Source organism: Nerophis ophidion, linkage group LG06, assembly GCF_033978795.1.
Source record: "Nerophis ophidion isolate RoL-2023_Sa linkage group LG06, RoL_Noph_v1.0, whole genome shotgun sequence".
Classification (NCBI taxonomy): domain Eukaryota; kingdom Metazoa; phylum Chordata; class Actinopteri; order Syngnathiformes; family Syngnathidae; genus Nerophis; species Nerophis ophidion.
In genome coordinates this window covers 34,681,075-34,705,344 of record NC_084616.1, presented here as the reverse complement: position 1 = coordinate 34,705,344, position 24,270 = coordinate 34,681,075, and the positions used below count along the sequence as shown (strand labels likewise).

Genomic DNA, 24,270 nt, shown 5'->3' with positions numbered 1-24,270 from the left:
CTGTAAATAACTATATATATAGATATAGATATAGATATATATCTATATATATATATATATATATATATATATATATATATATATTTATACATATACATATGTATATATATATATATATATATATATATATATATATATATATATTTATATATATATATATATATAAACCCCGTTTCCATATGAGTTGGGAAATTGTGTTAGATGTAAATATAAACGGAATACAATGATTAGCAAATTATTTTCAACCCATATCCAGTTGAATATGCTACAAAGACAACATATTTGATGTTCAAACTGATAAACATTTTTTTGTTCGCAAATAATCATTAACTTTAGAATTTGATGCCAGCAACACGTGACAAAGAAGTTGGGAAAGGTGGCAATAAAGACTGATAAAGTTGAGGAATGCTCATCATACACTTACTTAGAACATCCCACAGGTGTGCAGGCAAATTGGGAACAGGTGGGTGCCATGATTGGGTATAAAAGCAGCTTCCATTAATTCCTAAGTAATTCACAAACAAGGATGGGGTGAGGGTCACCACTTTGTAAGCAAATTGTTGAACAGCTTTAGAACAACATTTCTCAACGAGCTATTGCAAGGAATTTTAGGGATTTTACCATCTACGGTCCGTAAAATCATCAAAAGGTTTAGAGAATCTGGAGAAATCACTGCACGTAAACGATGATAATACGGACCTTTGATCTCTCAGGTGGTAGTGCATCAAAAACTGATGTCAGTGTGTAAAGGATATCACCACATGGGCTCAGGAACACTTCATAAAACCTCTGTCAGTAACTACAGTTGGTCGCTACATTTGTAAGTGCAAGTTAAAACTCTACTATGCAAAGCAATACCCATTTATCAAAAACACCCAGAAACACCGCCGGTTTGCTGGGCCCGAGCTCATCTATGATGGACTGATGCAAAGTGGGAAAGTGTTCTGTGGTCTGACGAGTCCACATTTCAAATTATATTTTGAAACTATGGACGTGGTGTCCTCCGTAACAAAAAGGAAAATAACCAACCGCATTGTTGTAGGCGCAAAGTTCGAAAGCCAGCATCTGTGATGGTATGGGGGTGTATTAGTGCCCAAGGCATGGGTAACGTACACATCTGTGAAGGCACCATTGATGCTGAATGGTCCACACAGGTTTTGGAGCAACATATTTTGTCATACAAGCATCGTTATCATGGACGCCCCCGTTTATTTCAGCAAGACAATGCCAAGCCATGTTTTACAACAGCGTCGCTTCGTGGTAAAAGAGTGCGGGTACTTTCCTGGTCCGCCTGCAGTACAGACCTGTCTCCCTTCGAAAATGTGTGACGCATTATGAAGCGTAAAATACAACAGCGGAGACCCCGGACTGTTGAACGACTGAGGCTCTACGTAAAACAAGAATGGGAAAGTATTCCACTTTCAAAGCTTCAACATTTAGTTTGTAGTTCCCAAACCTTTATTGAGTGTTGTTAAACGAAAAGGTGATGTAACACAGTGGTGAACATGCCCTTTCCCAACTACTTTGGCACGTGTTGCAGCCATGAAATTCTAAGTTAATTATTATTTGCAAAAGAACATAAAGTTTATGAGTTTGAACATCAAATATCTTGTCTTTGTAGTGCATTCAATTGAATATTGGTTGAAAAGGATTTGCAAACCATTGTATTTTGTTTTTTTTACATCTAACACAATTTCCCCAACGCATATGGAAACGGGGTTTGTATATATATATATATATATATATATATATATATATATATATATATATATACATATATATGTACATATACTGCGTGTGTGTGTTTGTACATACTATACCTATATAAGGGATATATAACTATTAATAATATAATTGATTTTTAAGAGTAAGTGAAAGTTCAACTTCTACCTTGTTTACTTACATGAAAACTTTCTTAAAGTTTTGCAAGCATTTAATCAATATCAAGCAGCTGAAATGTGCCAACATGGATTAGTGTAAAAAGAGTGTTTTGCATTTTTCCTATCATGCACTGTAATGGATTTGAGTGGGTGTAATTTTAAATGTTTTATGGTGCTCTGACAGTTTTTATGATACGCACATAGTTCAGTGAGCAGGTTGTGTAATGTGTCCCCATGTGTGTTGACTTTTTATGCTGGTTGCATTTATTTAATTTTATTTCTTTTTGTGCCTTGAGTAGGGAAAATTCTTTGGATTGGGTCATTTAAGTGAATGCTGTGCTGCATTCTTCCCAAAATCACAATTCAGGGTCATTGTTTGATTGATTGATTGATTGATTGATTGACTTATTGATTGATTGATTGATTGATTGATTGATTGATTGATTGATTGATTGATTGATTGATTGAAACTTTTATTAGTATATTGCACAGTTCAGTACATTTTCCGTACAATTAACCACTAAATGGTAACACCCGAATATGTTTTTCAACTTGTTTAGGTCAGGATCCACGTGAATCAATTAATGGTACAAATATATACTATCAGTATAATACAGCCATCACACAAGTTAATCATCATAGTATATACATTGAATTACTTACATTTTTTACAATCTGGGGGGTTGGATGAGGAGGGTTCGGTTGATATCAGTACCTCAGTCATCAACAATTATATCATCAGAGAAATTGGCATTGTAACAGCGTAGGTCTGACTTAGTAGGATATGTACAGCCAACCAAGAACATACTGAGTTCAGATAGCATAGGATCAAAATAATGCATTAGAAATACATTACATTATTTACATTTGGTCATTTACAATCCGGGGAGATGGGATGTGAAGGGGGGAGGGTATTAGTAAAGGGTTGAAGTTGCCTGGGGGTGTTGTTTTAGAACGGTTTTGAAGGGGGTTAGAGATGCACTTTCTTTTACACCTGTTGGGAGTGCATTCCACATTGATGTGGCATAGAAAGAGAATGAGATAAACCTTTTTTAGATCGGAATATGGGTTTAACGTGGTTTGTGGTGCTCCCCCTGGTGTTGTGGTTATGGCGGTCATTTACGTTAAAGAAGTAGTTTGACATGTACTTCGGTATCAGGGAGGTGTAGCGGATTTTATAGACTAGGCTCAGTGCAAATTGTTTCACTCTGTCCTCCACCCTGAGCCAGCCCAGTTTGGAGAAGTGGGTTGGAGTGAGGTGTGATCTGGGGTGGAGGTCTAAAAGTAACCGGACTAGCTTATTCCGGGATGTTTGGAGTCTATATTTGAGGGTTTTGGAGGTGCTGGGGTACCAGGAGGTGCAAGCATAATCGAAAAAGGGTTGAATAAGAGTTCCCGTTAGAATCTTCCAGGTGCTTTTGTTGACCAGAGAGGAGATTCTGTAGAGGAATCTCGTTCTTTGATTGACCTTTTTGATTACCTTGGTTGCCATTTTATGACAGGAAAGATTGGCCTCTAGAATGGAACCTAGATAGGTGATCTCATCTTTCCTGGTGATAACAATGTCACCCACTTTAATAGTGAAGTAACTGACTTTCTTAAGGTTGATGTGGGACCCAAATAGGATGGATTCCGTTTTACCTAAGTGTATGGATAGCTTGTTGACATTATTGACATGATTGACATGATTTACTCACATATCCACAAAATGGCAGCAACTTTGCAGAAATCAGATATTCAAAATTAATTTGGAAGTGGCATGAGGGCCAGCTTCCTTAATAAACTCATAACCTCTCATGGGCTAAACTGAAGAGTGGGCCGTAGTTTGCACAGCCCTGATTTAAACAGTGCACGGTTTAAAAAAAAAATGTTGATACTATTGGACAGGGTGGGGCGTGGTTTAATTTGCAATCTGGCAATGCTTCCCCAATCGAACATCTTGCAGACGGACTCAAAAAACAGGTTATAAAAGTGACTGTGGAGCAAAATTTACGCCAAAGCACATCCAATATATATTATCTAGTCAACAAATAAGTGTTTTAAATGTAGATTAATATCAGAGGTCCCCTTTAATAAAGATCGATGTTACTTATTTTCTATTGTTGTGTACTGGATTTCATTAATACAACATCGCTGTTGGGGGAGTGGCTGTACCAGCAACCTGAGGGTTACTGGCTCAATCCCCACCTTTTACCAACCTCTTCACGATCGGTGTGTCCTTGAGCAAGACGCTTCACCCTTGCTCCTGATGGGTCGTGTTTAGGGCCTTACATGGCAGCTCCAGCCATCAGAGTGTGAACGTGTGTGTGAATGGGTGAATGTTGAAATAGTGTCAAAGCGCTTTGGGTACCTCGAAGGTAGAAAAGCGCTATACAAATATAACCCATTTACCATTCTGGGCAGCTGGATGGAATCATACTGATTAGCAACATTTCCGCAGAGAGGCTGTTAATGAGTTTTCTATGTAGTTGATGAATGTGTCTGAATCTTGTGCTTGTGTAAAGTGACACAACACACTTAACTTTTATTTGAGTGGTTACTTATCCTATTTGAATTACACGATGTGATATTAGCGCTCAGCCTTGACTCGAAAAAGCGATGTGCAGCTTTGTTGACTCCTCTATCTGTCCTCCATCTGCGGTGTCGCCGCTGGGAGGAGGATTTGACGACACCTAGGAAAGCTCTCATCACTGTTGCTTCCAATCATACTTTTTTATGTTTCCTCCCAACACTGCGGGTGTGCGGAAAACAGATGCAAAGCGAAGAGCTGATTAAAACAGTCAGTGGTGGCTAAATAAATCAGCCTCTTTTATGTTGTTGCCACTCCATTCCCTATTGTCATTGTCAGTATTATGCTGAGATTCTACACAACCCACCAGGTGGAGATCATTAATGGACAATTGTCTTTTTACCTCACCCAATTTGTGTAGCGGTCAACTTATAGAGCCATTCTCACAAATTCAAATTCTCCCTCTGTGGCTTTTTTATGGCTTTTTGCCAGAATGTCTTGCTCTGAGAGGTGCATCCTATAATTGTCCTGTTCAGCCCTCACATAGCTTCCGCACTTTCACTTCCACAGCAGAGCAGCGCCTTGAGCCACATTAGAGACAACAACAACACACATCGGTATTGTTTTGATGTCCCATTTAGAGAGAGTATTACATTCACCACGACTAATTTAGAGAGAAGGTAGGAGTAAAGCATGTGGTAAAGTGGACTTAACAGGTTTGAACATTTTCACTAAGGTGCCACTAAGGTAATGAACTTGGCAGGCAATACAAATAAATGAATACATTTTGATTGATTGATTGTCAAAACATGACACACAATACTTGAATGAATACTAACTAAGATATTCAACTTACAACTACATACTATCGGGGGTATAACACTGAATTGTGGACCCACTATCCCCAACATCACCGTACCAAACACACACAAACTTTGTATAATCACATGCACTAAAAAACTAATTATTGATGGATTTGATTGAAACTGGCTTTTTATAACATATGTCAAAACTATAAGTAGGTTTTTGACTTTTTTGGAATTAACATATGTAGAACATATATATATATATATATATATATATATATATATATATATATATATATATATATGTATATATATACATATATATATATATATATATATACCCCCTAAAAATGTGTTGTTTAAAAAAAAAAAAGCATTTAATTTAGAAAACTGACTTAATTATCATGTAAAATAACCTGTCATTATTTACTTAATGTCAAGTCTCCCTTTAACGCCAGGAGTAAAGGAGGGATTAACTGATACACAAAGGATTATCAACAGTAGATAATACAAATCATAATAATCCATCATTATTATCATACAGTGGCGGGCTGCGCATTTCCCACCTAGGCCTTCAGTGATCTCCTACGTTGTCCGACTTTAATAAATACCCCTCAAAATTCCATCATTTATGTCACCACATGACCAAGGCTGGAGAAATGCTATACAGAAACACACTTGAATCACCAAAACAGTGTACAAAACAGGCTATATTTCAACACATTTAAAAACCAATGAACCCGCATCAGCATTTAAAAATATACCTTACGTGGTAGTCAAAATTAAAATACTTGTAAAGAACATATTAAATGGGAAAAAATAAATAAATAAAGTATTTCAACTTTTTCTTTGTCAGTTAAAAAAGTGAGAACTGATGATTTCTCTGTTGGCCGGGTATGGTTCCGGTGCCCCTTCCTCCTTTTCGCAAATTACAAGTTGTGATTGGATTCTCACTTGGGAGTGACAAGTGAAAATTAAATCACAGTCACGTTTAGCCGAAGGCTACCGAGATGGGCTACTGTCAACAACTCGTGATCTGATTGGCTATCGCATCTGTCTATCAATTGTCTATCCGACAGAATTCACACAGCGCTAGCCACATGCTAGCTGAATTCTGATATGATAAAAGCTCTAAGGAAAAAACTAGCAACACTGGAGCCTAATAAAACATGAAGACAATATATTGAATGATTTATGGAATGTAGATTAAAATTAACTTTTGTTAATATATGATCATGATTTATGTGAGGCCAGTAGAGAAGCCCTTGCTGGCCCCAACGGCACACCAATGTTATCATAGTATTAGTAGTGCATCCCTTGGGAGTTAAGTCTCCACTTGTCTTTAAAAACTAGTGACACATCTGTTTTTAACTTTAACTGAGGGTCTTTGAATGCACCACAGTTATGGGCAATTAGATGCAAAAGTGAAACTTGTACATAACTTTTTTTCTATGGTCCCACAGATAGGTTTATTATATTTTACCTTTCTACTATCACCTCATCCGTGTTTCAAAATACTAGTGCTGTCAGTAAATGCTAAAAGTATAGCATTAAAGGGGTGATATTATGATTTATTTCTACAAAACACTTCCTTGTGCTCTACATAACATGTAATGGTGGTTCTTTGGTCAACATTTTGCACAAATTATGTTTGACAGACCGTCTTTAAGCCGCTCTCTCACTTTGGAGGATGTAAGATGGAGTCAGTCGCTGCTCTGCATCTAAATGGCCATGAGACTGTGCTAAGAAGTATTAGCATTGAGCAACGTTAATTATCAAACCAATTGATCCCTCAGGTAGACATCTTGGGAAATATGGCTAAGTGAATGAATAGACCCGCTCACAAAGTGGCAAGCTCGCCCTGAAGAGTGAAATAAAATGTATTATCGATTTCATCAATTATTAAATCACTTTGGCACAAGCTTGAATCATCTTGCCTCGCTCTTGTTTTACTTTGGAGTACCACACATGGTTCTTAGGGCTGTTTTACAGTCTAAAGCATATATCGTTTCGCACAGAGGACTTTTTTATCAAAATTATGGTGAATGGGTTATACTTGTATAGCGCTTTTCTACCTTCAAGGTACCCAAAGCACTTTGACACTATTTCCACATTCACCCATTCACACACACATTCACACACTGATGGTGGGAGCTGCCATGCAATGCCCTAACCACAAACCATCAGTAGCAAGGGTGAAGTGTCTTGCTCAAAGACACAACGGACGTGACTGGGTTGGTAGAAGCTGGGGATCGAACCAGGAACCCTCAGGTTGCTGGCACGGCCATTCTCCCAATACCGCCACGCCGTCCCATTGATCTTTCTTTAAAATCTTAAAGAATGGTGGTTTTGAGGCCCAACTTACAAACATACAGGCAACAATCCTACAAGAGTAAATGTATAGAAAAACAACAACAACACCCAAAGTGGAAAAAAAAACAGCAGAACATTGATTTGGCTATTGGAATCAATTGCAGATATCTCTGTCTACAGCATTAAGTTAGCAAGTATTGAATCATTTTGATACTTACATGCATTGGTATCATTAAACATTTATAGACTTAATGCAGCTATATGGCCAACTTTATAGCCTGAAGAAAACAAGTAGCTGGAAACATTAAGTCTTCTCCCCGGCTTCTTGGGCAGCACTTAATGTGATTGTTTACTATCTTCATTAAGTTGTGCGGATAGAAAGCCAATAGCGATTAGATAATACATTGTTAACACACACTTGGAGGATCAACTGAATGCACTTTGGAAGAAACTCATGTTTAGGAGAGTTTGCACCTAAAGGACCATTTTCTTCAATGTAATTCTATACATAATAAAACTGTTGACTTGCACTATTTTATTGAATGTTGGCAATAATTGAAATCCTTATGAGACACGAAAACACTTTTTTTTTTTTTTTTAATGCATTCTAACTCCTAATAGAGCCTTTGGGAGTCATTATGTCTTTGCGTCTATTACGACCATAAAACCCAATAAATAACTAACCAAAAAGCACCAAAAATACACAATTTACTTTTCTTGACATGAATATTAACGAAGTATTAGCAATATTGTTATCATAAGAGCTAACGTCAAGGACCTTTTTTTAGCGACGTTTTTACCAGAGAGGGGAAACTACCTAATGCTCCTGTATTGACACTCTGAGCTGGTGAGCTGCTGTCTCACCTCTGAGCTCGTGAAAGTTAATTCTAGGTTATATAGATTGCCTCTAACCTTGAGTTTGAGTTTATTTCGAACATGCAAGCCTACAAAATGATACATCACAATTTCCTGTATCTCTTTTCAAAATGTTCGAAAAGGAGTAGGAAGAAGCTTAGACTAATCTTTATAGTTGGAGAATGTAGCCCTGAAGGAAGCTTCTCCCCCGCCACCGTGACCACCACTTCCCGAAGACAGCTGGCACCCCACTCGGCGACGGAAAGTTTCTCTGAGTATGGCTTCCTGCGCTTCGTGCACTTTACTCATGGATAGGTTGGCTTTGCTAGAGAGCCGTGTCCGCCAGTTAGAGCAGTGTAATTTCGTAACTTTAGATGTTGCGGACACATCTCCTAGCGTTAGCTGTAGCGTGCTAACTAGCCCAGCTTGTAGCAGCCCTAACCGGCCTACAAGCTACGGTGTACCGGTTGAGACGCATAATAGATTTAGCCCTTTAGCTAGTCCTACACCCCAGTCTACCGGGCACCACACTTTAGTCATAGGGGACTCCATCACCCGAAACATAAAGCTTAGCAAACCAGCCACAATTAAGTGTATTCCCGGGGGCAGAGCACCTGACATTGAAGCTAATCTTAGGGAGCTAACTCGCAACAGGTCTAGTAAACACGTACGGCAGGCTAACCGCACCACTAGTTATGCGAATATAGTAATACACGTTGGCTCCAATGACGTTAGGATGAGACAATCAGAGATTACAAAGAGAAACATAGCCAGGGCTTGTAATCTCGCCAGAAAGATGTCCAGGCATCGAGTAATTGTCTCTGGCCCCCTGCCTGGGAGAGGCAATGATGAGAGATATAGCAGATTAGTCTCTCTTAACAAGTGGCTGGATAGCTTCTGCAGACAACAGGGATTTACGTTTATTGATAATTGGCCCTCTTTCTGGGGCAAACCTGGCTTGCTGAGGAGAGACGGCCTTCACCCTAACCAGGAAGGCGCTATCCTCTTGTCTCGGAACATAGACTTCGCATTGAGCCACATTTGACTAACTGCACTAGAGCAAGCCCGGTCACAGGCAATTACAGAGCCTGCTAGCCTGGGTATGGAGTCAGTTAAGCTAGAACTAGCCAGCGCCAGGCTGGACGATCCCTGTACACATAGCAATTTTCGTAGAATAATACACAACTCACGAAATGTTTTTTCTACTGTGTCTATGACTACGTCAGAGTTAGACATGCGTTCTACTGAGGTGGCAAATTATGATGCGTTCAGTTTATCGCAGCGCCAAGTAGACAATCTGAAAATTCCCGTCATATCAATTCCTAGATATGGTCGTAATTATTTTAAGTACACTGCGCATAATAAACGCAACATTGCTGCTACGGATAATTGTATCAACAACTCCTTAAAACAGCCCACTACCTATAATATGGGCTTTCTAAACATCAGATCTTTGTCTCCCAAAACGTTATTAGTCAATGAGGTCATTAGAGACAACAACCTTAACGTCATCGGTCTTAGCGAAACCTGGCTTAAACCAGACGACTTTTTTGCGATAAATGAGGCATCCCCTCCTAACTATACGAATGCGCATATTGCCCGTCCCCTCGAAAGGGGAGGGGGTGTCGCACTAATATACAACGAAAACTTTAACTTTAGTCCTAACTTAAATAATAAATATAAATCGTTTGAGGTGCTTTCTATGAAGTCTGCCACACCTCTGCCTCTGTGCCTGGCCGTTATCTACCGCCCCCCAGGGCCCTATTCGGACTTTATTAGTGAATTCTCAGAGTTTGTTGCTGATCTAGTGACGCACGCCGATAATATAATTATAATGGGGGACTTTAATATCCATATGAATACCCCATTGGACCCACCGTGCGTGGCGCTCCAGACTATAATTGATAGCTGTGGTCTTACACAAATAATAAATGAACCGACGCATCGCAGCGGTAATAATAATAATAACTGCTATAGCAGCCGCAACATTAATGCTGCCACAACGACGACTCTTGCGGACCTACTGCCCTCCGTAATGGCACCGTTCCCAAAGTATGTGGGCTCTATTGATAACCTCACTAACAACTTTAACAACGCCCTGCGCGAAACCATTGATAGTATAGCACCGCCGAAGTTAAAAAAGGCTCCAAAAAGGCGTACGCCATAGTTTACTGAAGAAACTTGAGCTCAGAAAATATTATGTAGAAAGCTGGAACGCAAATGGCGCACGACTAAACTTGAGGTGCACCATCAAGCATGGAGTGATAGTTTATTAACTTATAAACGCATGCTTACCTTAGCTAAAACTAATTATTACTCAAATCTCATCCGCATTAATGAAAACGATCCAAAATTTTTGTTTAGTACAGTAGCATTGCTAACCCAACAAGGGACTCCTTCCAGTAGCTCCACCCATTCGGCAGATGACTTTATGAAGTTCTTTAATAAGAAAATTGAACTTATTAGAAAGGAGATTAAAGACAATGCGTCCCAGCTACAACTGGGTTATAGTAACACAGATACGATTGTATATACGGCGGATACTGCAAATATCCAAAATAGTTTCTCTCGTTTTGATGAAATAACATTAGAAGGATTGTTACAACGTGTAAATGGAATAAAACAAACAACATGTTTACTTGACCCATTTCCTGGGAAACTTATCAAGGAGCTTTTTGTATTATTAGGTCCATCAGTGCTAAATATTATAAACTTATCACTTTCCTCGGGCACTGTTCCCCTTGCATTCAAAAAAGCGGTTATTCATCCTCTCCTTAAAAGACCTAACCTCGATCCTGACCTCATGGTAAACTACCGACCGGTGTCTCACCTTCCCTTTATTTCGAAAGTCCTCGAAAAAATTGTTGCAGAGCAGCCAAATGAACACTTAGCGTTTAACAATCTATGTGAAACCTTTCAATCCGGTTTCAGGGCAAATCACTCGACTGAGACAGCCCTCGCAAAATTGACTAATGATCTATTGCTAACGATGGACTCTGATGCGTCATCTATGTTGCTGCTCCTCGATCTTAGCGCTGCTTTCGATACCGTCGATCATAATATTTTATTAGAGCGTATCAAAACACGAATTGGTATGTCAGACTCAGCCCTGTCATGGTTTAACTCTTATCTTACTGATAGGATGCAGTGCGTCTCCCATAACAGTGTGACCTCGGACTATGTTAAGGTAACGTGTGGAGTTCCCCAGGGTTCGGTCCTTGGCCCTGCACTCTTCAGCATCTACATGCTGCCGCTGGGTGACGTCATACGCAAATACGGTATTAGCTTTCACTGTTATGCTAATGACACCCAACTCTACATGCCCCTAAAGCTGACCAACACGCCGGACTTTAGTCAGTTGGAAGCGTGTCTTAATGAAATTAAACAATGGATGTCCGCTAACTTTTTGCAACTTAATGCCAAAAAAACGGAAATGCTGATTATCGGTCCTGCTAGACACCGACCTCTATTTAATAATACATTTTTAACATTTGACAACCAAATAATAAAACAAGGTGACTCTGTAAAAAATCTGGGTATTATCTTCGACCCAACTCTCTCCTTTGAGTCACACATTAAAAGCGTTACTAAAACGGCCTTCTTTCATCTCCGTAATACCGCTAAAATTCGCTCTATTTTGTCCACTAAAGACGCCGAGATCATTATCCACGCGTTTGTTACGTCTCGTCTCGATTACTGTAACGTATTATTTTCGGGTCTCCCCATGTCTAGCATTAAAAGATTACAGCTGGTACAAAATGCGGCTGCTAGACTTTTGACGAGAACAAGAAAGTTTGATCATATTACGCCTGTACTGGCTCACCTGCACTGGCTTCCTGTGCACTTAAGATGTGACTTTAAGGTTTTACTACTTACGTATAAAATACTACACGGTCTAGCTCCAGCCTATCTTGCCGATTGTATTGTACCGTATGTCCCGGCAAGAAATCTGCGTTCAAAAGACTCCGGCTTATTAGTGATTCCTAGAGCCCAAAAAAAGTCTGCGGGCTATAGAGCGTTTTTCGTTCGGGCTCCAGTACTCTGGAATGCCCTCCCGGTAACAGTTCGAGATGCTACCTCAGTAGAAGCATTTAAGTCTCACCTTAAAACTCATCTGTATACTCTAGCCTTTAATTAGACCTCCTTTTTAGACCAGTTGATCTGCCGCTTCTTTTCTTTTTCCTATGTCCCCCCCTCCCTTGTGGAGGGGGTCCGGTCCGATGACCATGGATGAAGTACTGGCTGTCCAGAGTCGAGACCCAGGATGGACCGCTCGTCGGGACCCAGGATGGACCGCTCGCCTGTATCGGTTGGGGACATCTCTACACTGCTGATCCGCTTGAGATGGTTTCCTGTGGACGGGACTCTCGCTGCTGTCTTGGATCCGCTTGAACTGAACTCTCGCGGCTGTGTTGGAGCCACTATGGATTGAACTTTCACAGTATCATGTTAGACCCGCTCGACATCCATTGCTTTCGGTCCCCTAGAGAGGGGGGGTTGCCCACATCTGAGATCCTCTCCAAGGTTTCTCATAGTCAGCATTGTCACTGGCGTCCCACTGGATGTGAATTCTCTCTGCCCACTGGGTGTGAGTTTTCTTTGCCCTTTTGTGGGTTCTTCCGAGGATGTTGTAGTCGTAATGATTTGTGCAGTCCTTTGAGACATTTGTGATTTGGGGCCATATAAATAAACATTGATTGATTGATTGATAAACTGAGAAGTTGGTTCACTTTAACATTCAACTTACACCCAGAAAAGTAAAAAAAGACCCGTAAAGACACTAGCTTCTTCACCCCTTGTTTCTTCGCAATGACTATGAGTCATTCTTTATCAAAATGGGAATATATCAACATCCTAACAGTAGGTATCTGAGTGAGAGCAAACATTGTACAGTAAGTGATGTTTTATTATGTCTGCTTGCTCTCATGAAGTGTGCAATGATTAGTAGTAGTCGTTATTGTAGAAAGAAAAAGCGAATGCTGTGAAGGGTTTTTGTTGAATAATGGACTGCTGTATGCTTAAAATGAGCAAAATACGTAAATACTTCATCTCATTATGAATGTACCTTTTAATGCATTACATATATACTTACAGCATATACAAAGTATATAAAACGTTGATGGAAGTGTTTAGATTTTTTTTAAGTGATTTTTAGGCAGGATAAAGAAACTGCCATTGGCTCCAATGTAAGCAAACCTTTGCTGACACTTATTTACTATTAAGAATGCATAAAAACAAAAAAAAATCATGTGTGCTTGTCTTACATAAGGATGATAGGCGAAATTCCAAATAACAAGTGCAGTCTCCCTTTAAAATTGTTATTGAGTATATACAAAAGATACTCATATGAAAAAAACATGGCAACTGAAGCAACATCCAGATCACAGTTGAAGCTGGAACTAATCGATTAGGAACACAAGTCACTTTTGTTTTTCAAATGTCTTCTCTAAGACACTCATTAATTTGCTTATTTGTTTAGTTTGTTTTGGCATATTTAAAAGTGATTTCTTCGCAACAAGGAAAAAAGACATACTGTATGCACGATAAAGTACTAAAAAAAGCCTACCAATCACAGCTCCGGGATCCGCGTCACTTTAGAGGCGAGATTAGATTTTTTTGGAGCTGCACATCAATCTCCGCCGGAGGGTTTGGAGACAAGCTGTGTTGTGGCGTTATAGCATAATGCAAGCCTTTCGTTTTATCATTTGTTTTTTTTCTCCAGTGAATACACTCGATGTTCTAGTCAAATGCAGCTCTAATGTTAACAATCTAGCTTACATAGCTATACTGGTGTCCTTCTGGCCATTTTCCTTAAAGGGAAACTACACTTTTTTTCGAATTTTGCCCATCGTTTATTATAAAAGACATGACCACGGATGGATTATTTTAATGCATTCTAAATATTAAATACATAAAAGTCTGCTTACAGCAGAGCCAATGGGAGCTCCACTATTTTGCCCATAAAATTCAATAAATAAATATTCAAAAACCACCAACAATACTCCATTAACTTTTTGTGACTTGAATATTAAACAAGTATTAGTGATATTATTCTTTTTATAAATGCTAACACAGACAAACTATTTATAGTGGTGCCGTGATCACTTCCTGCGTGCCTGTTTGCATCACAGAGTGGCCGGCTGCTTTCTCGTTTCCCTGCTCCCTGTAAATTTATTCTAGATCATGCATCATGCATTTTACCTGAAAAGTAGGTAATATAATCCGACAAATTGGGACACTTTGACAGCCAATTTAAGACCTGGAACTGGCGAGAACGACACGAAAAGCACTCGCCCCTTTTCTAAAAAAAAACATCCAAAAAACGGCAACAATACTGAGTCAATTTACATCTCCTTTAACCAAGTGTTAGTGATATTGTTATCATAATCGTTCGCTATTTTTAGTGGCGCCTTGATCACAGAGCGCTATCTAATATTGACATACTGAACCGGTGAGCTGCAGCATTGCCACTGAGCTGGTGAAAGTTTATAAAGATTAAAAAGTATGTGTCACAACGGTGGGGTCGCAGTTTACTGCGGAGTCGTTCTCCCAGGAATGCAGAACGGACAACTCCGGACAACAGCGTGAGGTAAGAGATTATTTATTGATAAAAATCAGCCAACTAAAAAAATAACAGGCAAACAAAAGGAAAGCTAAAGAACCACAACTTAGCACTGGAATCATGAACTAGGAAACTAACTATCTGTGGCATCAACGAACAACTTCTACGTGAACCAGGCATGAAGCGAATAATGACGCCAACCAACTGACTGGCAAAAGCAGGCTTAAATAGTGCCTCTGATTAGTGCTCGGGTAGCAGGTGAGAGGCCGAACACTACTCAGAGACAGGTGAACATAATGAGCCACCATGGCAACCAAAACAAACTCGGGAGGTGCACAAACAGGAACCAAAGAAGTCCAAAACTAACAGAAAACACAACAACATGATCCGTGACAGTATGACTCAAATATGGTTGATAAAATATGTGGACATAAACCGAGAAGTTAGAAAACGTCAATATTCAACTTGGACCCCACTTAGCAAAGGTGTCAAATGATGCTTGGAGTTCAACTAAAGCTAGATCAGTTTCACACACAGGTTCTAAAACTTGTTGATCTTTCTCCTAATATTCAGGCTCAAAAAGATAGGGATTATCGTTTGTCTCGGATTAATCATTCTCATGAAGTCTGCATGAGTATTAATAGTTGTTGTTGGTAAAGGAAATAGCGAACATTGGGATGTGTTTGTGAAAATAATATAGTACACCGCCCTATTCTTAAAATGAACAACATTTGTAAATATTACATGTTATTATGATTGTGCATGATACCACATTACATATACTTACAATGTGTTGATAGAGGTTTGTAGATGTTTTTTAGAGTGTTTAATAAGTAGAATAGAGCGACTCCCATTGGCAAAATTCTTGGCTCATTTTTGGTTGACCTTTATTTAAGAGTTAGAATGTTTAAAAAAAGACAAATATGTGTTTTTGTCTAACATAACGATTGTGAATGATAGAAAAAATTAAACAAAAAAGTGCAGTTCGGAGTTCCCTTTCAATGTTACATTGTTGTATGGGATAAAGAACATCTATTATGTTAGATAAGTGCCAAGGTATTAGGGATGGAACAATTACAGATATTAATGATAAATTGCAATGAAACTCCTGACGGTTAGTAGTGCAATCTTAAATAAATAATCTCCTAAACCTGTATTTAATAACCGCACTTTAATAAACTCATGGACGAAAATTTGCTAATTTACTGGAGAAGCAACCTGTAGCGTGCTAAACGACATTAACGTCCTCATTACAAATGTCGTAACCCCTCTAAAACCTTTCCAAATAAAATATATATATATATATATATATATATTTAGTATTGAAATTACAATAATAGAGCTTTTATGAAGCCGGAACAATATTTGATGTTTCTTCTGCCAGAGAAAAAGTACTTTTTGACCACATTCAACAAAACCGTGACTATGTTGGTCACCATAACTTTTTTAGTGAAATGTTCATGTTGTTGCATCCCTACAGTATATGTATCGACTATCAAAGTACTGCCTTCTCGGTCGGTCATAACGCGCTTGAAGAAAGAACATCCTGCATAGAAAATTAGGTTTGGGATCACTTATGTACAGCTGCTCATTACAACCACAAGTAAATATACAAATGTAGAACACCAAACATAAACCATGCATCCATCTTCTATTGCTTATCCCGGGGTCCCGGAGGTTGCTGGAGCCTATCCCAGCTGCACTTGGGCGCAAGGCAGCGTACACCCTGGACAAATTGCCACCTCATCGCAAGACTAGCTCAGACAGATGGACAAATATTCACAAGAAATACACTCAAAACACACCAAACTAACTACTAATGTTGTCTGTCTATCTGTGTTGGCCCTTCTTCATTAAAACGAGAAGATATGAGCATCCCACCAGTCGGTATCCCGGTGAGAGCGGACATTGTGCAGTTAGTGATTGTTTTAGTATGTTTGTATTTTTGGTTGAGCACTTAGCAATAGTGGGCAGCACGGTGGAGAGGTGCATGTACCTCACAAAACAAAGATCCTGGGTTCGATCCCCAGGCTCGGCGTCTTTCTGTGTGGAGTTTGCATGTTCTCCCCGTGACTGCGTGGGTTCCTCCCACCTACAAAGATATGCACCTGGGGATAGGTTGATTGGCAACACTAAATTGGCCCTCGAGTGTGAATGTGAGTGTGAATGTTGTCTGTCTATCTGTGTTGGCCCTGTGTTGAGGTGGAGACTTGTCCAGGGTGTACCCCGCCTTCCGCAGCTGAGATAGACTCCAGCACCCCTGAAAGGGACAAGCAGTAGAAAATGGATGGATGAATGGATAGATAAATATTTAAACAGTTAATTCAATGAACCATCCTTCCATTTTCTATTGCATGACCCGGTTGGATTAAATAATTAAATCATAGAAATGTTAAAACAATAAATTATTAAATAAAAAAGAAAATTGCATGTTAAAATTGGCAATTAAATGATTAAATAATGATATCCACTTTTACATTTAATAAATCAATAACATTTTTAATAACACATTTATGTATCTAGATTCCATTTCAAGGATTTAATGACACATTTAAGAAATTATTTAAAGATGTATTTGTTTATTTTAATTGTGTCCCATTTGACCCTCCATAGTTCGGTAGATACGACTCAATGTGGCCACATACCTTTTCAAACTCACCGCATCGTCACACACTGTATACACGGAGAGAACACAGTGCTGTTTTTTAGTGACACATATGATAAAATGTTTTTTTTATGGAACATAAAGCTGCTTTATTGAATTGTTGCTTGATATTCACTTTGTGACTCAGACATGAACACCATTTCCCAAATATGAGTCACTTTCTGTAGCGCCTCTCATTGTTTGTCAGTATTTTAACCAAGGCTCTGAGGTACAATGTCATGTATTGATGAGGTAAGTCAAGTCATGATGAATAATCTCATTAAAAAAAAACACAAAAAAATTATACTTACCCGACAGTTTCCTAGCTCTTCAGCAGACAGAATGATGGTTCCGCATTTTTTCCCAGGGATTCCACTGAAAAGTAGATGTTACGCATGTTACACAGTGGACACATATTTAACTTGAATTCACAATAACAGTAAAAAAGATCAAATATATTTTTTGCAGCTCATCCATCAATGCTGAAAGTATTGTGGCAGCAGCGCAACTACTTCAACAGTCACACATTTTTCATCTGAAAAAGCAGCAACAAGACACGGAGCGACTGCTTGACAGCTCTAATGAGCACATTATTTTTGCTTCTCCGTTGCAGCTGGATCTGTATCACGTTTTTCTTTTTTTTTTTCTTTTTGAAACAATGTGGTGGAAAACCACTTTGCACGTGTGATCTCAGTCTACCTACACCGCACTCAGCCTTCAAATTACGGCAGGTTCTTGCAGTTTGTTCCAGTAGAGCATTAAGACTTTTAAGAACACCAAAAAAAGGCTCCCTTGTGCATCTGTCCTTTTACAAATTACCACTCCAGTGGCTTACCAATCCCGTTACAGCAATAAATATAAAAACAAATCGCATTCTCAAACAGAACCTAATAAAGGTTGCTTTCTGTCTCCACGTTTCTACTGAAGCTGTGAGGAAAAGCAGCACGTTGCATGACAGTTGCACAGCTACACTCCCAGCTGCTCTCGTGTTAAAGGAGGATATTACACAAGAATCATAACTGCAGAGCTGGGTCATTAAATGATCAAACTTTCTGCATGGCTCGGGTAGGGGGAGGTGTGAGGCATGCAGTATTTACAGAGATCACATACTTGAAAATGGTATACCTTGGGACATATTAAAAAGCAGTGAAATGGCTTGTATGACATTTTTTCTATTAAGCTCCAGTGGCCTTTCTTAGCATTTAATGTAAAGCTCCATTTAATAAAGTGTAAGCCTCTGTGTAGTGACGTCGAGCAACACATTTCATATCTAGCAGCGGCCGTTCCATTTTGTAAATGAGGAATAACGCAATGAAGCCATCAAATCCATGTGAGAGCAGACACAGACACTTTCGGGTTGACTCTTCAGGCTCCACAGGGACCATTCTCAAGGTGCATTAAATGTCCTTGAATTATTGATGTGTCAAGACGAGTCGTTGACATGCATTTTGATGACACCCTACAAGAGCCGGTAAACGCCTCGCCAGTGAGGTCAAGTTATCAGCCTGAGGTCACGTCATTGGGGTATCACCTTTCTTCAGACATCAAATCTCTACTGCTGAGAAAAAGACATGCAGGTAGCAATTGGGAAATGGGATGGCATGGCGGAGTTGGGAGAGTGGCCGTTCCAGCAATCTGAGGGTTACTGGTTCAATCCCCGCCTTCTACCATCCTAGTCACGTCCGTTGTGTCCTTGAGCAAGACACTTCACCCTTGCTCCTGATGGGTCCTGGTTAGCGCCTTGCATGGCAGCTCCCGCCATCAGTGTGTGAATGTGTATGTGAATGGGTGAATGTGGAAATACTTTCAAAGCGCTTTGGGTTCCTTAAAAAGGGGTAGAAAAGCGCTATACAAGTTTTACCATTTACCTTTTTTTTTTTTTAAAGCAGCCATATGTTATTGAGTGGTTAATCGGCAGTGAAAATATTACAAATACAGATGTTGGGTTTCCATTTCCACTTTTCCTATTTTGCTGCTTTCAGTGAAATGTTTTTGATGCAAGTTCTCTGGTGAAATGTGACTGCTGGTGATAGGAGCAACCCTGTTCAATTCCTTTGATGATGACATTCTGTGAAATGTGCTGCTGTAGTCTTCCTCCTGGACTTGGCTTCACGTTGTAGGAAGTGAGCAACTATATTTTCTCCATGTTATCTCTCAAAGATTCAAATGGATTCAGTCAGGTTGTTGGGTTTTTTTATGTTCCTGATCTGCCATGCAGTAGTCTGTTTGTCACATAATATCAGGACCAAAGTAGATGTGTGTGCATGGAAATATGAGAAGACATACTGCTACAACAAATGTGTTATTATACTATCATCAAATATTGACATGATGGTTTTGTTGCCAATAGCAGTACAATCTGCAATATGTGATGTTAGTGAAAGATACATTTTAATGTTTTCCAATAATTCCAATTTAAAAAAAGAGTACTGTAATTTCCAGAATATAAGCCAAAACCTTTTTCAAAAGCTTAGAACTCTGGGCTTAGTCAATTTATTGATGTTTCCGGGTCCACTAGCTTTACATGCTGCCAATAAATTTAGCCTCATCAAATCAGACCAATAAAGTTGCCGAATAGATCGCGGTGAATGAACGGTGAAATCGATCACATTAAATCAAACACACTCACACAATCATTCAGTCAGCCATTTAGACTGTTATGGACTCACCCTCATTATGAAGTAGACATAACGAAACGCCCAGGGCGTTATATGGAAATACATTTTTGAATTAGGTAGTCTTCTATATTGTTGATTAGCACATGCCTAAAGATATTTCAAATTGAATTTAAAAGTGGATTTGATGAATTAAAGACACTGATTAAGTGTCCATCCATCCATTTTCTACCGCTTGTCCCTTTTGGGTTTATGCTTCATAATTTAATTTGTCGCCTAATTGTTAAAGGAGCCATACGTAATAATTTCATGTCAAGTCATCATTAAATGGCCCTGATATGTCAAAAGGCATTAATAAATCATGTTCTTTTCGAATACCTCAATAACTGATAACAGTAGTTCAGCCGGAATATGCTCATTAAAAATAGATATACAGCCCCAAAATCTTGTTATTGTTTTCATTTTGATGTCCCACCCTCTACTGTTTGACCAATTAGAAAGTATGTGAGTGTGTCACATCCAGGTTGCCAGTTACGCACTGCCCCCTTCGTCGAGCTACTGCCACTGGTAAAGTTACTAAACATGTCACACCTTAATAACTCTAAAAGGTTTCGTTACAATTCTAACTTATCCATGACAAAGCCAGGAACAAAATGAGGATTTGTATCGGGGATGCTTTAGAAAGATGGAGACGATTGACGGCGCTGAAGATTTTTTCATCTGACGCCAAACTTGCAAATATCCTCCTTGATAGGTAAGTAAGGCATTTACGTTTTCCTATTACTTGCAATAAATGGAAATGGACATTTTGTATGTAAACTATATTGTCCAATACATTCTATGATCTTGTCTAACCAAGCTAGTATGTTTGCGCAACGAATGCTTAGCATTAATTAATAAAGATGTTTCATTTTAGGAGAGGGTGGGTTTCATTTGCAATCTGTGAACACCTCCACAGACCAACATTTTGCAGACATACGCAGGAAGTGGGTTATAAAAATGACGGTGGAGCAAAATTGAATCAAGATATACACCAAAGCATATCCAATACTTATTATCTAGACCACAAGAAAGTGCTTTAAATGCAAATTACAATTGCAATAGGCCCCCTTTAAGGAAAAGGGTGAAGCTCTTGTTGCATTTCATAAACCAAACAGAAATGGTCACAGAAACGTTCTTTGCTCAGACATTACAGCTGGAAATTAGACACATTTCCTTCTTGATCAATTGAAAATATTTAAAAGATCGAGAAGCATTGTTCAGCATTTCTTAAATCACTAAACCAAACCTTTATTTGTGGCTGACTACCAATGAGGAAGCCACTTCTTTCTCAACAGTAATCCCCCATCACCAAAGATAAAGCATCAAAGCTCATTGTGCCTGACGTACGTACAGTGCAACAGCATTAAGGGTATTCCGTCTCAATGCATGGCCCCTATAATTTTACCATCTCGAAGCAATTTGCTGTCATGAAATGGTAATTCACAATGGTAGCTTTCTATCAATGTAGTCGAAGGTGAGATTAAAGTCCAAAGAGGGAGAGGGAAGCAATTGTTGATGCTGCTCACATTAGGTCATTAGGATGAGGAATGGTCTTGATATTTAACAACGCTGCAATGTGTCACGCAAGAGAGGGAGGGAGCGGGGAGGGGGCGTTATCTGCTCAACAATATGAGTGAGCATGGAAGAAGATGGATACTGCAGATGGTGCAGGGCGGGGTCTTCATGGTTGTGACTGCAGTGTTGTCTTGCTAAAAAAGACTGTTAGCCAGCAATTTCACACCTGGTTGAGGACTCGCAAGTAAAAACATATTATCTGGCCTGCTGGAGCAAGAACAAAGACGAGAAATTAAAAAGTTGCCACCCAACGTAACGATTTCATTGCAAAGGCTCAGGTGAGTGAAGCTGATGAATCTCTCTGGTCAACAGCAAGGTTAAACGAACAAATCTGCTTGGCGACTGTGTTGAGTCAAAGACCAAACAGAGATGGCGGGTAGCAGGTAATCTGGCTCTGTGCCACAGTAAACGTTTGGGGGCAGATCACAGTTGAAGAGAATAAGACAAGATGCCAAAACTCTAGCAGGGATACAAAGAGGGATTATACCACAAATCCTCTTGATCGTCATACACCGATAAGTATCCATAATACTTTACCTCACCAGGGTTTTTTTTAAAAAGAGGATGAAAAGTGCACAATGCTTAATTAGAGGACAGAAAAAGACAAATGCAGTTCTGTGAGAAGACATGTTTCAAAACTTCTCAAATACTGCCTTTAACACTGAGCATGGGCACGCATAAACATTACATTTTATATAAATCTACCCCCCCCGAGGGTGTCGGGGGGTTGAGGCACATGAGAGGCAAAATTACTTTCAGTCCAAGTAATGTTTTCATTCATGCTTGAAAGGTTCAATTCAAAGTTGAATATCCCACCAACATCCAGTATGGATATGTGTGCATTAAACAAGTTTCCTCTTTCAACTACCTTGGTGCACTTGTAATATAAAAATACATTGTCAGGGGGATTAACTTTTCAAAAGACGCATATTACAGAATGAGATCCTGTTCCAATGATCGGAAAATGAAGATGTAAATCTGTTTACTCAAGCCTTTGTCTGGTCAACTTTGATGCATGCTTGAGAATCATGGACGTTCAAAACCAAGACACGCCGCAACATACACGCCACTGAAATGTGGTTTTACTGACGCATACTCACAGTTTCCTATTTTCATTAAATCACCAATAGTGACTTCTGCAGATACAATATACATTTCTTGGCCATTCAATCAGAAAAAAAAAGGTGCTTTAAGATCCCTGCCTCACTGGGAAGATCCCTGTAGGTAAAGTATGGAAACAATTCCTCCACAATTTGGAGCTTTGGACCAGCCAGGCCTATTTGGGATCTGGCAACAGTGGAGTGAAGTGACAGTTTGCCCAAGGCCGTAAAGTCTGTGATACCTTCAATGGCAGTGAACGATACACAAGTCTCCAGGCGGGTGGTAGCCAAGTGCAAATCATACAGTGGTTTGAACAGATAAATGAAAACATTATCTGGTTCTCAAACGTATTTCAATTAAGGAAACATAGAAAAAAAACTCTGTACCTTAAGAATTTCATGACTATTGCAGAGGGACGTTCACACTTCGGCAATTTGCCATAGCTCATCCGCCTTAAAAACTAAGAACCACAAAATTGGCGCCAAAACAATTCAGCATGTAACATTTTTAATGGCGGTCTTGGAAGTTTGAAGTTTGTTGCTGATCTAGTGATGCACGCAGATAATATCCTTATAATAAGGGGTTTTAATATCCATATGAATGAGGGATGGCGTGGCGCGTTTAGGAGAAACTTGAAGGCTCCTGGTCCGATACCCACCTTCGACCAACCTCGTCACGTCCGTTGTGTCCTTGAGCAAGACACTTCACCCTTGCTCCTGATGGGTCGTGGTTAGGGCCCTGCATGGCAGCTCCCGTAATCAGTGTGTGAATGTGTGTGTGAATGTATGTGTGAATGGGTAAATGTGGAAATAGTATCAAAGCGCTTTGAGTACCTCGAAGGTAGAAAAGGGCTATACAAGCATAACCCATTTACCATTTACCATATGAATACCCCATCAGACTATCCGTGCGTGGCGCTCCAGACTATAATCGATAGCTGTGGTCTTACACAAATAATAAATCAACCCTCGCATCGCAACAGTAATACGATAGATCTAGTCCTTGTTCCGGGTGCTACCACCTCCAAAGTTATGATACTACCGTACACTAAAGTAATGTCCGATCATTACCTTATAAAATTCAAAGTTCTGACTCATCGTCAACAAGCTACAAGCTACTAATAACTACTGTTTTAGCAGCTGCAACATTAATGCGGTCACAACTTTGACTCTTGCTGGCCTATTGCCTTCAGTAATTTTGCCATTCCCAAATTATGTGGATTCATATATTGTGTATTGAGCTTTATGTTTTGTCTGCACTGTGTTACACCCAGTGACCACCAGGGGGAGTGCCAGATGGGTATATAGTGGGTTGGACTTCCTTTCTCAGTGTGTGTAAATAAAGCTGTCCAACGGTCCACACCAGCTA

General features: G+C 39.4%; 1 protein-coding gene across 2 annotated transcripts in view; it reads right to left on the bottom strand.

Annotated features, from left to right (window-relative positions):
* cpne5a (copine Va) overlaps positions 1-24,270 on the bottom strand; it is a 266,519-nt gene that overhangs the window by 113,016 nt on the left and 129,233 nt on the right. For both annotated transcript variants that reach the window (XM_061903539.1, XM_061903540.1), the window contains one exon: positions 17,881-17,944. In XM_061903539.1, the coding sequence (XP_061759523.1) occupies positions 17,881-17,944 (64 nt within the window). The remainder of the gene's footprint in view (positions 1-17,880; positions 17,945-24,270) is intronic.